Source organism: Notolabrus celidotus, chromosome 21 (genome assembly GCF_009762535.1).
Source record: "Notolabrus celidotus isolate fNotCel1 chromosome 21, fNotCel1.pri, whole genome shotgun sequence".
NCBI classification, from domain to species: Eukaryota; Metazoa; Chordata; class Actinopteri; order Labriformes; family Labridae; genus Notolabrus; species Notolabrus celidotus.
Genome location: NC_048292.1, coordinates 2,841,920 through 2,859,040, shown reverse-complemented (window position 1 = coordinate 2,859,040; position 17,121 = coordinate 2,841,920). Strand labels below are relative to the sequence as shown.

General features: G+C 42.7%; 1 protein-coding gene across 1 annotated transcript in view; it reads left to right on the top strand.

The window, feature by feature from the left end:
* Positions 1-784: 784 nt before the first annotated feature.
* fgd6 (FYVE, RhoGEF and PH domain containing 6) overlaps positions 785-17,121 on the top strand; it is a 27,959-nt gene continuing 11,622 nt past the window's right edge. The window contains exons 1-5 of the mRNA XM_034673505.1: positions 785-1,057; positions 4,702-6,727; positions 11,910-12,021; positions 14,566-14,633; positions 14,727-14,757. Of these exons, the coding sequence (XP_034529396.1) occupies positions 1,048-1,057; positions 4,702-6,727; positions 11,910-12,021; positions 14,566-14,633; positions 14,727-14,757 (2,247 nt within the window). The 5' untranslated portion in view covers positions 785-1,047. The remainder of the gene's footprint in view (positions 1,058-4,701; positions 6,728-11,909; positions 12,022-14,565; positions 14,634-14,726; positions 14,758-17,121) is intronic.

Here is a 17,121-nt window from a genome sequence, read left to right as displayed (position 1 = left end):
GAGTGAATATGTTTTAAAGCAGACACATTTGCACTTTTATTTGACTGTACTTAAATAGATAACATGATTTCCTTATAGCATTGGTACGGAAGATGATTAGGGCCACTGAGAAAAAAGTCCAATATATATATTTTTATTATTATTATTGTTCTGAGATTAAAGTCAGAATTCTGACCTTTTCTCAGAATGATAAATACGGAAGAGGATTAGAGCCACTGCAAAAAAAAAATTAAGGTTAATTTCAGGAATTCCAGTGTCTCTCTTCATCTGTGGTTACAGTGATTTCAAATAAATAAATAAAATACAAGATATCCTTTATGGTCATTCTAATCCTTCTGGCAGAGTGATATTCAAAATACAAAATGAAAACTGCATGTACATTTTTCATGTTGATACAACCTAACTAGATTCTCAGAGATCAACAACTGATCCTCTCCATGAGTTCTAATGCGAGTCCAATGTCTGATAACTTAAAATAAGGATAAGGTTACATTAAAAGTAAAAAATTAAGGTTAATTAATTTTTTTAATTAATGTTCTGAGGAAGAAAGTCAGAATTCTGAGATTAAGGAATTCTGACTTTTTTCACAGAATTCTGACTTTAATCTCAGAACTCTGACTTTTTTTCTGGGAATAATAATAATAATAAAAAATTGGACCTTCATTTTTTTTTTTTTCAGTGGTCCTAATGCTCTTCCGTACTTTGGCTTCTTCATGTGGTTTGATATCTTATTAATGGAAGTGTTTATTGATCAGTTTTATTTTTAAGCTCAAACCGGAAATGCTGCATCCTGTCCCCTCCTGCTTGATGCTGGTGGGTAAAGCACCGTGGCTGAAAACTTTGGGAAAAATGGAAAAAGATTCAGGCGTTAAGAGTTCAGCAAAGCATCCACCCTCGAGATAAGGACTAACAGCCATGCCTCTGCGTGTTTTCTCCTTGAAGTAGTTTCCAGACTGACAATGAGGCCGAAGGAGCAGAAAACAAGGATTTTCACTCAATTCCATTGAAAGTAAATTCCCCCATGGAGGAAGGAGCCAGGAGGGAGTCATGAGCACAGGTCTGTTTCGTGTAACTTTGCAAACTCCTGCTATGCAAGCTGCTTTAGTGGTTAACTGTTACACAAATAATAATATTTAGCATTATAAAGTGACTTTAAGAAAAATGAATGTAGTAGACTGTAGCATCCACTCTATTTCCACTCAGTTAATTACAGTTTTTCTTAATAACAGCTTTCAAAATTACACAAAAGATGACAGGGTTCAGTTTGGCTGCTTTCTTTTTATACAATCCTCCACAAGGCAACATTAAAAATGCTAATTCCGGATGAAACTCCAGCTTCTGTTGCAGCTGGAGGGTTAAATCCTTTGTCTTAAAACATCTGTCCTGCTGTTCATGCAACAAGTCAGAATCCATAACAAGCTAACATCTCCTAACTGTTAGCTTTAAGAGTTAGCTTTAATGTAGCTGGACATGTGCCATAAAGTTTTTAGATATTCTTCTTTAGACGATAAAAGAGGTTAAATTGCAGAAACCTGGTGTTCCGTGTGTACGCGAACATTAGGCCGAATTCCGCTCAGAAATCTGGGAGTCGGTTCGGTTCGGTTAACCGGTAACTACTATTCGAACATTAAACAGAGTTGCTTTGGAACAGTGAAGGTAACGTTAGCTTAAATGTACAAATTCGGCTGATATTTGAACCAAAAAAAGCACATATAAACAGTTTAAACCCTCATTAAACTCATACCACTGTTAAGTTTGTTGTACATTTCGTTGAACTGCTTCTTACTGTTACACTTTTCGACTATTATATTTAAGCCGAATTAACAGGAAGCTCTTAATACATCATAATATCTGTTAATTTTGCTTAAATAATGTAATTTTAGTTGTTTTTAACTGATTTTATTCTAAAATGACAGTATTTTAAATGGGGTCTGGTGCGCAGGCGCGGGCAGTGTAGTGTGTCTGCTCGGAAACATCCGCTCGATGACTCCACTTCTCGTGGTGTCGGCCAGCCAAGAATTTCAGCCAGTAGAGCGGAAAATGTGGCCTATAATCTTAATTCACAACTTTCTGTGAGTGTAGTGACTCTTTTTTTTAATTCACGTCATGTTTTATATTTGTTTATGGTGGATTTTTAAAACTCCATAGAGGAAGATGGCAATAAAACTGCACAAACTATAGAAATAACTCATTTCTAACAGGAATACTTTAATCAGACTATTATAAAGCAAAACTACAAAAAACAAACACACATTTAGAATAAGTAAGTAAGTAAACTTTGAGCATTGGTATATCTTTCTTTATAAGGCCATACTCCAGGAGCTGCCTTCTTATTTATGCTCCTTATTGACTCCTGAAGTTGTCACTGGCTGTCATCTTCAGTCCCATGAACAAATTCTTTTTGTCATTCCTCAGACTCGCGCTGTCTTTGGTAAAAGTGCTTTTAATGTCTTTGCTCCCTCTTCTTGGTTTGAGCTTCAGGGTCGCCTGAAACTGGATTGTTTAATTCGATTGGAGGATTTTAAAACTAGGATAAAGGATGATCTGATCAGCTTGTGCTCATGTTTTAAGAGCTTAACACTGCTAATTTATAAATCGATGTAATACTTGTCACTGTATGTTTTGTCCTGTTCTATCTTTTTATGCTGCTGTCTTGGCCAGGACTCCCTTGAAAAAGAGACTTTGTATCTCAATGGGATTATTCTTGGTAAAATAAAGGTTAAATAAAAAAATAAAAAACTTTATTTATATACAGACAACAGTCACAAAGTGCTTTACAAAGACAAAGCATGCAGAAAGAAAGATAAAACCGATAGGCAGCATACAAATTATAAAAATGACAGAGGTTACATGATCCTTAAAAGCATTAAAAGTTCTGTGAGAATCAACTAAAAGCCTTCCCTAAATAAGTGGGTTTTTAATAATGACTTAAAAACATCTGTAGATTCTGCAGAGTGCAGGGATATCTGCAGAGCATTCCATGCAGCTGCATTCTTGGGGCATAATCCAGTTATCCTTTATTAAACAATGACTTCATGAGGAATTGTGGAGCATATCTGATCTTTTTGCATACATATCCTTTAAATGCCACCATGACTCCAGCCCTCTCTTCTTCCCCTCTGACCCTCAATGACCTCCTGACCTGGGCTTTAACCAAAGCTTGCAGCTGTCAGTGTTGGAGGAGGTGTTGATGAAACACGCTTTCACGCTGTTCTGAGTTTTTATGAATCATTTCAAGGAAAAGTGTGATGACATATCTTTTTTTTCAATAAGAACGGTGACAATAAGAGACAGAACAAGTGGTCTAAAAATATGAGTCCGATGTGGAAGTGTTTAAAACTGCAGTTCATCAAGGATCCGCTTGAGGCTGGCTCTGGAAGTACTTGAAGTCACATACACACCAATTCAAAGAAGCAGATCTTTACAGCAGAAATAAACATGTTTATAGTCTGGTATTAAAAACGAGTGTAGTCTGGATAGCTCATTTCTCGATCAGCACACACTGTAAGGGGGGTGAATTTATTTCTAATGCGTCAATTTTGAAGATATTGAGATTACTAGTCTTCCAATGAGAGGCACAGCTGACTTGATTGACAGGCGGGAACACTGTAGCTGTTGGCTAGGAGGCTCAAAGCCCGCCTCTTTACCTCACACTCAATCGACAGCAGCAATATGGCTCCTGCCGATGATTGGCCTCAAAGCAGCGCTTCAGAAACAGACGTGTGACATCACGGAGACTACGTCCATTATTTATACAGTCTATGAGACAGACCCAAACAATTACAGGGACAAAAATCAAATATTACACTTCTACAAGGATATAGACATCCAGGCATTAAGACAACGACAACAACACACAACAGTTGTATGAGCCATTTTTACCTATGTTGTTTTTGTTTTTTGTTTTGTTACTCACACAATCACCACAAGGGGCACTTCAGGTAAACGGGCAGGTAAATACTACAAAAGGGGCACAGGTGAAGTAGTGATCTTGGGAACGGGAAGAGCACACGGTTTTTGCCGCTCGTCTTATACCACACATTTGTTTTCATCACGCCTATCACCATCAAAGTAAGTTGTTTTACCTGTTTATGTTTTGGAACAATAAACGGCAAAAAATAACGCAACAATAACCTCAGATTGGACGATGGATTCTTTTAGAAGCGCGTCAAAAACACCTCACTTTCAGAAATGACTGTTCATCACCTTTTAGAACAGCGCTGATCCTCTCCTGAGGAAGTACATTAAATATCTCCTTGTACCACAAAGTAACAGTGGGAGGCGTATCTTGGATCCATTTTAACAAAAAACATTTTCTTGCCAATAATTTATCCAAAAGTTTAAATTGAAGAGAGGGAAGAGACACATCCTTAGAAGGCAGGCTGAGTAGGAAGAGCCTGGGATCTTTTTTGAGTTTGAATTTGAAAATGCCACGAAGCTCTTTAGCTATGCAGGACCAGAAATGTATCTGCACTGCCAGAACAAATGAATATACTCCCCTCTTTCGCTGAGGCACTTCAGACAAAGAGGGGACAGATTTGGATCCATCTTACTCCGAATAGAAGGTGTTATATGCGGTCTGTGGAGGATTTTGTATTGCATTTCCCACAATCTATTTAATTTAATACAATCAACAGCTTCTTGGCAGTGTGATGACATATCTTAAAGACTCTCCTCCTCCTCTCTCTGTTTCGTCCACAGGTGTGAAGAAGCCTCCATTAGCTCCCAAACCTAAACTCCCTGGTACCACCAAACCCTCTCCCCCGCCCATCGCCCCCAAACCCGGTCTCCTCTCCCAGTCTTCCGTCGTCTCCCAACCGTCCCCTTCTACTCTCAAGAGGACTAAACCGGCTGTCGCACCAAAACCATGCATTCCAAAATCTCCCCCCCCTGTTTCCCCACCACCACCCAAACCCAGCGGAGCCATTATCCTATCTCAGGAACAACAGGAAGCTTTGGGAGATAACCTTTCACTTCTCAATTCAAGAAACGGGATTTCATCAGAGGATGAGAGCAAATGTGAGTCGGATTACATCATTCCCACCTGCTCCTGTGGGCACGAGTGCAGGGGTCTGGAAAACGGGACTACAACTCAGATTGGGAGTGATTTGCACAAAGACGTGTTGCAGAATGGGACTTCTACAGACGGACCGGAGGAGACGAGGACGCAAGAGAGAGGAGACGGCAAGGAGGAGGGGGCTGCTGTAGAGGATAAGGGTGAAGGTGGAGGGAAGAGCAGGAAGCCGAGGGATAAACCTCAAAGACAGAGATACCTGGACAGGGTTTCATTCAAGACTGAGGAGCAGAGAGAGGAGGCTTCAGAGACTGTTGAACATCAGGAGAGTGCTGCTGCTGAGCCTGATGTGTCTAAAGCAGATGTACAAACTGAGGCCCACTTAACAGACTCTATGTCAGTCTGTGATGTTGCAGGCAGCATCATTTTCCCCTCGACTGTCCCTCCTTATGAGTCTGAGGAATCCATTCAGACAGAGCACAGGGAGCCTCTCAGCACCACCAGGTTAGACCCTGATCTGCAGGTCCCTGCCGCCCCCAGTAAGCCTCTCCCGGTCCCTCACCCACGGAAGTTTAAAAAGCCAACCCTGGTGAGGCAGGATGGCGTAGAAGGCGGCGTCCAGGATCAAACATCAGAGGAGCAGAAACAGGGAGTTGAGGTTCAGGAGGCTGGGGGGAGTCTGGTTCGTCTGTCTCTTAGTCTAATGGAGCTAAAGCGGGACTCGTGTGAGGACCTCTTACAACAAAAACACTCAGGTGAAGGAGACGATGACACCAACGCTCCTGTCCCTCCTCCTCGACAGACCTCACTCTCCCCTCGTCTGCACAGGACACTCCACATGCCCTCCTCCTTCCTGCACAAAAACACCTCTCACTCCTTAGACATGCTCTCACAGCCTGAAGCAGTGAGCCAGAAAAGAGAGGGGGAGCAGCGAGTGGAGGAGGAAGAGGAGGACGGGTACGGGGACTTTGAGCGATACCCAATCACACACAGCCTCCCCAAGCAGATCAAACTGGGCTGTCACCCTCCGCTGGTTCACACCAGGAAGGCCTTCTCCAACGAGGACCAGCCGTCACCGAGGGCACCGCCCAGAAAACCTCAGAGACACAGCATGCCAGGTCCCCCTCCGCCCTCCATCTGCCCCCCTGCACCTCCACATGCCAACACCCCCATGAGAGAGCTGCCCGCGCCCCCTCAGGAGAAGACGCCGTGGCGCTTCACCCGACCCTGTGTCACTTTCTTCAGCAGACAGGTTCCCACCAGGAGCAGCGTGCCGCCAAAGGGCCGGGCCCCCGCGCTCGGGAGCAAGCAGAGGGCGCAGTCCTTCTCTGCAGCAGACCTGGCAACCCGGGCGGACTCTCACAAGAGGAGCCTTTCTTTCAGGAAGCTTTTGGAGCTCCGGCTGTCGGTCAAGATGCTGCCAAAGCTGCTGGCCAAGGGAGGCCAGTCTTTGGACTGTACCAGCGTGGAGGCACACCGGGGGGAGAGGAGCCTGGAGCGGCCTAAGAGCTGCATAGGGGAGGCGGATCTTTGTGAAGAAGGGGAAGACGAGTCAGTGGAGTATGAGAATGTACCTCTGTATGAGGAGATCCCGGAGTACATGAACCTGCCGTTCCACAGCGGGAGGCTGGGCTGGCCTCATGACTCTGATGATTCAGACATCTATGAAGTGCAAGATCCCTATCACAGATACCAGGACCACGAGTATGAGAGGTACGGTCTTTGTGAATGAGTTTTTATTATCAGTGATCAACAAGTGTTCTTTAGTGTTTCACACATTTAAAGATAACGTGTCCAGAGAACATGCAACGCAGATTTCAAGCTTCATCTCTCGGCACAGCAGAGGACCCTGTGACTCATCAGTTAATTGATTAGTCCATAAAAAGTCTTTCAGTCTAAAACTCTCTAAAAGTTTGACTAAGAGTGACATAAAAACTACAAATCACCACGATGTAAAACAACTGTCTTATCTGTTACTGTCTTACTTAAAGCTAGGCTTGGTAGTCACAGAAAACTAGCATGAATATGGATGTAGCATTTCCTCAGGACTCCATCTAACCTGCTGTTGCTGTAGTCCAGTCTGGAGGTTATGAAGGTGTGGAGGAGGAGAGAGGATCTGAGGTGGAAGACGGATGTTTTGGTGACGTTTCTAATGTGTGGTTTAAAGCAGGGGTTCCCAAAGTGTGGGTTGGGATCCCTTGGGGGGTCGCGAAACACAAATGGGGGGTCTTGAGATGTCTGCCAAGGTAAGGCAAGGCAACTTTATTTGTATAGCACATTTGATACACGAGGGCAACTCAATGTTCTTTACATTAGAAAATTTAAAGCATTGGAAACATTCAGACAACCATAAAAGAACATAATTAAAATAACAAATATGATAAAACATAGAAAAGAAAAGGAAAATTAGAAATATGTTAAAAATGAAATTAGGTTAAAGTGAGTTAAAATAAGCTAAGATGGGAAGGCAGTGGTATTCCAGAATGTTTTTTCTTTAATAATCTAAAAAATATTACATTTTACTCATTTATAGTAAAAAATATCAACAAAAATAGTAGCTAACTTGGAAATAAAACCTTGAAAATAGAACATGTAATGAGTTTTCTGCCTTTCTTTGTTGCCAGATGACTCCTAAGTTTAGGGTTAGTGAACAGTTCCTTATCAAAGCATCAGTAGCAGCAGGTTAATTCATAAGAGCACAGGAAACACAGACACATGCTCATATAGGTAGGGTCATTTTCTGCAGAGCAGCTAAATGAAGACACATTAAATCACTTAGAGGGACAGTGGGGGTCACAAGACTATGGCACCAATATTTTGGGGGTCCCAGGCTGAAAAGTTTGGGAACCCCTGGTTAAAAGGAGAGAGGGCAGAGTGGAGGGTGTGACTGTGTGGTTGTTGATGCTCAGTGAGGAGTTCTGGGTGGAGGGGAGGAGGGGAATTATTTCAGAATCCGAGTCTACAAATCTTTTTCTGCAACTGTAAAAAACAAACAGTTAAGGCTTGGTTCAGATCCAAACAAAGATCACATGATCAGAATTCAAATAGTTTCATGGTGGAAATAAAACTAGTCACCCTCAAATGCTGATTCCTGCTCATTCTGAGGTGTTGTGATTGTGAAATATGGCAAATTAATCTGGTTTTATCTGCAGTAATGTAACACAGATTCTGAACTTGAAGCAAACATCAGATAGTTTCACTTTCTCCTGATTGAGTTGTGAAAAAAAAAGCAAAGGAATCTCATCCCTCCTTCAGAGCAGCTTAACTAAATATTTTTGCGCTTCTTCTCCTGGAGTTCATCCATCACTGCGTGTCAGGGGTAAAGGTCAAGGTGTCTTATCTGAAGATGATTGATCCTCTGAGTAGATGCAGTAAACAGAAGTGTTCAGGAGTTAATCTGAGAGTAATTCTCAGGTTCAGTTTGAGGAAATGGACGCAGGGAGACTCTGAACTATGACTCCTTTTGTTTAGGGGAAGACAGAGAGTGAGAAAGTAGACGTCTAACACTTAACCCTGCTCCTCCTGCTGCCCTGTAATTTCAGGTGAGCTGCACCTTCAGTGTGGGAACCTCAGAGTGCGGCAGGTGGCATTAGCGGTTTGTATTTACAGGCCTGTGAGCCAGTGTTGCTGCGTTTGAATAGAGCATTGATGTGCTGCAGGTCGGCCTGTTTTCCTGTGGGTTATTTTCAGTGGCCGGGGCAGGAAATGTCTGAGAATCGCAGAAACGCCACACAGCTCTCTAGAACAGGGAAAATAAACCTCCAGCAACCACCAGCCGCCTCCTCCTCCTCAGGCAGGCCGCCCTCGCACTGCGCTTAGCCTCTTCTTAACCTCCACTTTTCTTCTCTCTGCGTGTTCGTGAGTTTTGTTTTCAACCTGGTGGATGAGCAGAGGGACGGAGGAGGGAGGGAAGTTGGAAGTTTGGGGTTGCAGGAGGGCTGAAGTCAAGTCTAGCTGCTTGGTGAAAGTTATATTTGAAGAGATTTATTACTACAAAACCTCCTCCAGCTATGAGCAGGTTTCTCACCTGCTGCTTCTCCTGCTCAGTAACGTCACCTGAAAACAAAAACATCAATCTTTCTCTAGACACTCAAACGACAATCTTTCCTCCCAGATTGAAAACCTTTTTGTCAAGTTGATTCTAAAACTAGCTAAAACAAATGAATATTTAAATTACCAGTTAACTTTTCGCCTATTTTTTCAATTAACTGATAAATAAGCTCATAAAAAGGGTATGCTGGTTTTCTGGCGTTCAGTCAGAGTCTGCTCATTCCTGATTGGTCGTTATTCCTCAGGCTATAGCAGGAAACAAAGCGCTTCAGGCTCTTAAACTCTCCTCCCACACCTACAGAGTCTGCAGTAACAAGCTCAAGCTTCTTGTTTACACATCAGCCGAGACAAACTAGTATTAAAATATTCAAAAAATATAATTCACATTTTTTATTGTTTTCAAAAGAGAAGAACATGAAAATCAAATGTTGAAAGAAAGAAATAAAATGATACAGACACAAAATATATCGTAACGCAACAAAAGAAAGACAAAAATTATTTAAAAAAAGTAATATTAAAAAAAAAATTGCACAGAGAATAATGTTGTAACCTATCTCATGCCACTCACTCTACTATATCAGTAGTGTCTGTCCCATCTATGCATTAAAATCAATGTAAAGTTGTCATTGAAAGCCACCTGACATCTGCAAGGTCTACTTTGCGCTCTGTTTTTGGTCTCCACCACCTACTTAAGGGGAATTTCTCAAGACCAAATTCCACCAGATCTGATAGGTGTCTATTCTAGTCAATGTGTTAACTTCCACTGGATCCGCTCCATTGCGTTCCGTCTGCGTCTGATCCAGCAGGTTGGAGTCCTCTGGATCAGATACTCAAGACTTCAATCTCAACAGAGCAGATGAAGCGAGACAGGAAGTCAAGTTTCACCAAAACAAAATGGAAACATCCAGTTAGTTTTCAGAATAAAACACTCTGTGTTATCACCAGATCGTATTTCACTTAACTACAACAACAAACCAAAGTCATGATGAGCGAAGCCAGGCCTGGAGTCAACAGGTCAGAGGTTTTCAGAGGACCAGAAAGACAACATGGACGAGGAGAGGAGGAGAAGAATCCTTGATTCAGTGATTACCGCGGGAAAACCTCGGTCACATGACTCCAGCTGTTCGTATCCTGACCGGACACGGATCTGGTGGAAGTCCTGTGTGATTATTTAGTTGCCCTACGTCCACCTTGTTCTCTAGCTGTCAGCCAACCTCCTCTACCTGGGCAGGTAGTGTACTGATGCAAACAGCTGCCTGGCTTCTCTGAAGTTGAGGAACCAAAACTGAAGCTGAAAGGCGCTAAACCCTCTCAAAGCTAAGTGATAGCACTCTGTGGATTTGCTGCTAAAGTTAACCCAGTTTATGTTCCATGTGACCGTTTGATATCAATATTTTATATATAAATAATAGAAGTGCAGCTTGAAGAAGCTAAGAAGTGTGTCCATGGTAGTAATTGGTTATTATTTGAATCCCATCAGCAGCTAATTAGAAGCTCTCACTGTCTCTCAGTCACATTCATGCCATTGGATCCCACTGAGTCACTGTGATTTGATAGTGGGCTCAGACTGACCGTCGTCATGAGGACTAGTTCGGTAGATGGATGGCAAAGATCTTGTTGCCGCCGAGCGCCATGAGCGCTGAAGTCAAGGCCAAGTTAGGTGACTCTGAGGTGTGAGATCAGGCGTTCGAAAAACAATTAAGATGTGCTGAGCTTCTTAATGCCGTCTGGTATGCAGAGTGGTTAGCCGGGAAGGAGGGAGCGAGGGAATCTGTAGTGTTTCCCAGGCATCTCAGCCTGTTAGGTTTATGTAAGTAGCCTCAGGCTGTAAACAAGTGGCGCTCTGTGCCTGACCCAGTGTGTTGGAATGCTCCACTATAGAGAAAGAAGTGAGGGAGAGCGAGTGTGAATCAAGATTTAGGTCAAAGAAACCGTCGGGAGGCACGTAAGAAAAACAAGGAAGTGCAAAGAGAGAGAGAGAGAGGGAGAGAGAGAGAGCTGATGAGTGAAAGGAAATGTGAGAATTTTTGGAGTCCCACAGTCTTCTCTATTTAATATTTATCTAAAGCCATCACCCGTTCTGCCAACATCTACACGCTCCCATACAGAGGGAGACGTCAGAGAAACGGCTGAAGAGGCAAAATCCAAACACATTAATTCCTCCTCCTCTTACAACCGAGTTCATCAGTCTTTGAAATGAGACAGCTCACGTCTGCAGAGAGATAGATCAAAACAGAAGTGACACACACGCACAAGTCGCTGCTTGTACTGACCTGGCAGACAGAGCGCTGTGGGCAGAGCGGAGACAGACTGTTGTGTTGCTCTCAGCAGAAGAGATGATAGAGAGATTGTTTTACGCTCTCTGGCGTCTTTTTCAGGAAGAAATCTCAGAACAAAAAGAAGAGAAAGTAAAGGCTTCACTTTATACACCTTTAGATGTGCAGCAGTGAGTGGATGCATAGCTGTTTAAAGTCCCTTCTGCAGGTCCATCAGGAAGTGAAAACATCAGTGTTAAAATGTATTCCAGTGACTATCAGCGACACAGAACAACTCCTGGGTTTTTTAATGGGATGTGTCGTCCTCCTCTCGTTTCATTCAAGCGCTCCACTCGTTCGTGACTCATCCACTGTTGACGTTTTCTTTAAACCTCCAAATTAAAAGTGTTGAAATGATTCCTATCATTAAGCGTGTTTTCCACCTCACATGACCCCTGAAGATTGATCGTGTCATATTAGACATAATCCATCCTTCTTCAGCTTCTCAATCACACACCTTAAAGATCCTCATGAAGCAAAGACAGATTCTTCTCTCTGACGGTCACTCTGTTTGTGTTTTCGTCGAGCAGCGGCTGGCTGAGGCAGGACATCCACTCGGAGGAGGAGGAGATCCACAGCTCTGACGAGGAGGACAACAGCTCCACGTCCAGTAAGGAGCACCTGGACGAGGCGGACAGACAGGTACTCATCTCCCTCCAGACTGTTGGGCAATTTGCTAATCAAACAGGAACGGATATGCAGCTTTAAACACTTTAGATGTGCATACAAATGTAACTAGAGAGGCAGAAAATAAGAGAGTGGGTTCAATTCCAACTCATGGCCCAAATAAAGGTGCTGAAGCTGTTTTCCTGTACCTGATGTTGGTACCAAAACTTTTAAGAAACAATCAAATCCTTATGTTTCTTTACTGAGCTTGATTTAGTTTACTTATAGCTCCTGTGCAGAGTATTTTACTGGCTGCAAAACAGACTGAAATTAACATTGATGCCTCTTCATGACCTACGAAGATAAATGAGACCACCTGCAACATGACTGACACTGTCTTTGATGTCATTTTTAATGCCCTCAAAAGCTGCGACGACAAGATTTACAGAACAAATATTCATAATTCGAGTGTTTTATTGTCTGAAAACATGAGCTTTAGATGAACAAAACTAGATGAGCAAGGGGTCAGATGTACCGTTTCGTCCACAGGGGGCGCCAAAGTCAACACAACCAGAAAGTTCCTCACAGGAGCTTAAACATAAAATCACATCCTCATGTATATACACTACCAGTCAAAAGTGTGGAAACACCTTCTCATTCAAGGGTTTGTATTTATTTTAATTATTGTAAACACTGTAGATTAATACTGAAGACATCAAAACTATGAAAGAACATATATGGAACTATTTAATTTTTAAAAAAGTGTTAAACAAAGCAGAATATGTTTTATATTTTAGATTCTGTAAAGTAGCCCCCTTTTTCCTTCATGAAAGCTTTGCACACTCTTGGTATTCTCTCAGTCTGCTTCGTGAAGTGGTCTCCTGGAATGGTTTCTCTCAGTCTGCTTCATGAAGTGGTCTCCTGGAATGGTTTCTCTCAGTCTGCTTCATGGAGTGGTCTCCTGGACTGGTTTCTATTAACATGAGCCTTGTCAAGAGTTCATTTGTAGAATGACTTGCCTTCTTAATGTGTTTGAGACCATCAGTTGTGTTGTTCAGAGGTAGGGTTAGTACACAATGGAGAGCCCTATTTGACTACTGTTGTAATCCAGATTATGGCAAAACCAGATTATTTCATAGTTTTGATGTCTTCAGTGTTAATCTACAATGTTAAAAATAATTAGAATAAATAAAAACCATTGAATGAGAAGGTGTGTCCAAACTTTTGACTGGTAGTGTACATTTTTTGTTGCATTTTCAACACATGCTTGATGCCCAAAATTAACTTAGACAGGGGATTTATTTTTATTAAAACAAAAAGAATTGAATGAATTAACAAAAATGAGCTTAAAATAAATTAACAAACATTACAACACAGCAGAAGCAGAAAAGTTCTTGCATGAGAAACAGGAGGGTAGTAGTGGACTCTTAAGCTCCTCAAAGCAGGAGAAACTGGAGACAGAAGAGGACCGTCACAATGTTTAATATTTAATGGAGCACTTCATGCAGCTTTTAAAGCCTTTAAAAACTGCAACACATAATTTTTAGACCGTTTGTGCAACATAAAAGTGTTTACCTCATGGATTCATCATGTGACCGGAGGCTAAGCACCATTAAGACACACCCTCTTCTGCTCTGGATTTCAAAGACACTGCATCGTGTTAAAGTGACACACTGACCCACATGATCGCCTCCTGATTGGTTCATATCGTCCAGTGTGACCCGTGTTTGAAAGACAGGACACATCAGACTTCACTTGACTTAGATGAATTCAACATGGAGGGCTTTTGACTTTTTTATTCACACTGAACACATGTGCAGAAACATCTTCAGTCAGACGTGATGTAATGTAGAAACTGGGTGAGTGTTTGCAGCATATGACCGGCCTCCCATCATATCAGTGCATTAACTGTCAGACTGGAGCCTGCAGTGAGTGCGTGAATGTCTGCTGCCAAGTTTGTTGATTGTCTGTCACAGCTTCAGAAGTAGGTGTGTGTTTGTGTGCGTGTGTGTGTGTGTGTGTGTGTGTGTGTTTGTATGAGTGTTTGTGTGTGTGAAGGCGGGGCAGTGGGCGAACAGAAGGGTTACAGCTTCAGGAATAGCTCTCTTAATGACTGAATGAGGGTTTTTTTTTTCGTTGTGTGTGACCCTGTCTGTGATAATGTCAGCGCCTGTGTCTGATGACCCTCACAGTTCTTGGGTATCACACACACACACACACACACTCACACACACATACAGGCTCCGATAGGACCAGGGGGACATTTCAGTGGAGCTGGGGGCCAAGGCTGCTGTCCAAATTAAGTCACAGAGAGACCGCCCCATTACCATTCACAAGCACACACCAGCAGAGACACTGAGGAGGCAGAGGAAGGAGGGAGAGGTTGTTGCTGCACTTTCAGGCCTGATTGAGCTGTTGTTTGGACGGCTGTTAACTCGATCCTGATGGTTTCACCCAGAGGAGCAGGATCCAGTCATCATGGTGGTTTGCAGTGAGCCTGTGAGTGAGCGGCGGCTTGTTTTGGTGAAAGTCGGCGGCTTGTTTGCGTTTCTGACTGTGATGTTGTTTCTGTTCTTTCAGCAGGAGGACGAGATGAAGAGGAAGAAGGTGGTGCACATCGCGCAGGAGATTATGAGCTCGGAGAAAGTGTGAGTATCAACATATAACTCCTCAGACAAAATCTGTCCTGAAAATGTTACATCTTTATAGTTTCTTATGATCTTTGTGTTTGTTTTTAACAGGTTTGTTGACGTCCTCAAGCTTCTCCACATAGTAAGTGTCTCATTTATTCCAGAGCTTTGTTAAAGAGCCGTTCTTTAAAGCGGTCGAGGGAAGAAGAGAGCGGAACAGAAGAAATTGCGCAGACGCTGTAATTGTTTTGAAAGGCGTTCAAAGCTTCTTTTTTTCTCCTCTCAGGGATGGACATGAATTAATGAGCTTGTTGGCTGTCTGCTCTGAAGTGAGCTGAACACTGCAGCCGGTTCAAAGCAGAGACTTTTTAATGTTGCTGTGTTGGAGGGTTTTGGTTTTCCCGGGTGGGTAGACGGTGGGCAGGTGAACACATCGCCACAAGAAGGACAAGAAGGGACGTGCTGCTTTGATCAGATTATTAGTTTGTCTGGGATCCAGTTTGGTTTGGCTCGGTTGAGTTTGTGTGGTCACTTTAAAAGCTACAAAGGTTGTTTGTTAACCCCGAACTTCATGTGCAGTGACTTTCTTTGTAAGGGCAACACAGAGCCGGAACAGGAGCAGAGTTGTTTGCACTAACACACGTATCAGACAACATCAAAGAGGTAGATTTGAACCCATAACTTAATTTACATTTGCAGCTTCTTTATCATTCATACTGTGGTCCATGTGGTGGCTTCCTTCTCAGCTCTCTTGAGTGTTTCTAGCTGGTTTTGAAACAGGGTTAAGTTCACACTGATGTCTTCATATGAGCTTCAGACGCAAAGCAGGCCGTCCACTTTAAGAGTATTTCTATAGCGTTCTTATTAGTGTCTTAAAGCACCGGCACGGGTAGACGTCAGTCAAAGTGAAACAGCTAAAACAGCCTTTGTTAACATTTGACATGGTGACAGTTTTCAGTTAGTCAGACATTTAAGTGTTAAAAGATGAAGAGACATGATGACTGGAGTCAAAGTAGGAGAAGTTATACAATAACTGAGGTCATTATGATCCCTAGCAGAGACATGGTGTCACCGTGTATATCTTAACAAAGGTGTGCCCATCATCAGAGAAGTCATCCATGTGATAGACTGCAGCTTATTCTAATGTTAATAGAATTTAAATACAAATATCAAAAGTGCTTCATTTAGACATTTCATCATATTTAATATTTAATATTATATTCAGTAAAACAAGATTTGGTCTTATCTAAAGATAAGTCTTTAAAGTGGGTGTCTCAAAACCAGGGTCATTTTATATTTGTGTGAGTATAGTGATGAGTAGATTCTGTTTGTCTTTTAAAGGCAACATGCACAAAAATGGAAGCCACATTTTTTTCACTGCGATTATAATAAGTCAACCGACCGGTCACATCGCACCAATTCATAACAACTGTTATCACAACTTTACAAAAAGAGAAACCATGCTCCCTCCAAACCTTCCTTTAAAGCTCCTGTAAGAAACTTTGGTTTGTGTTGGATTTAGCGCCCCCTGTGGACAAAGTAGTGCCTCTAACACGGGGCTTCCACCAGATCCGTGTCCGGACGGTCTCCGTGCTCTCTCGTCCGTCAACACCCACTGGTTGCGTTTTCAGAACGCAGCACAGAGCAGGACCGCCGGACAGCTGGAGTCATGTGACCGAGGTTTTCCCGCTGTAATCACTGAATCAAGGATTCTCCTCCTCCTCCTCTCCTCATCCATGTTGTCCTTTCTGGTCCTCTGAAAACCTCTGACCTGTTGACTCCAGGCCTGGCTCCGCTCATCATGACTTTGGTTTGTTGTTGTAGTTAAGTGAAATACGATCTGGTGATAACACAGAGTGTTTTATTCTGAAAATTAACCGGATGTTTTCATTTTGTTTTGGTGAAACCTGACTTCCTGTCCCGCTCCATCTGCTCTGTTGAGATTGATGCGTCGTGCTCCAGCATTCGGAGCGGATCCAGTGGAAGTTAACACATTGACTAGAATAGAAACCGATCAGATCCGGTACGGTGATGGATCGGAGACGGATCCGGTGGAATTTGTCCATAACCCCTCTCTGATTTTGTCTCACAGGCTGTAGACATTAAGTATACAGAAACAGTTCATCTCTCTGTTGATAGCCTCATTGGCTTTTGTGGGTCAAAGAGACATCAGTATAAAATGTACTTAAAACTCCTCACAGGAACTTCAACAGGCAGAAACCTTGAGCAGGACCAGACTCGTGCTGTGTTGAGTTTGCAAGAGAAAAAGAGAGAAACAACAACATTAGATAAAACAGATTTGTGGCTCCATGATGTTTCATTTTAGGTTTGAGGTTTCAGGGATGTTTGCTCTTCTCTTGATGCCTCCTCATGCCCGTCTCTTTAGAATGAAGCTAACAGGAGTCATGTGACAGGATGACGTCTGGTTGTTATCATGACCGCAGTAAAATCAAGTTGGTCTTGTGACTTTGAAATTCCTCGGCTCTGTGCACGTTTGCTGCTCCTG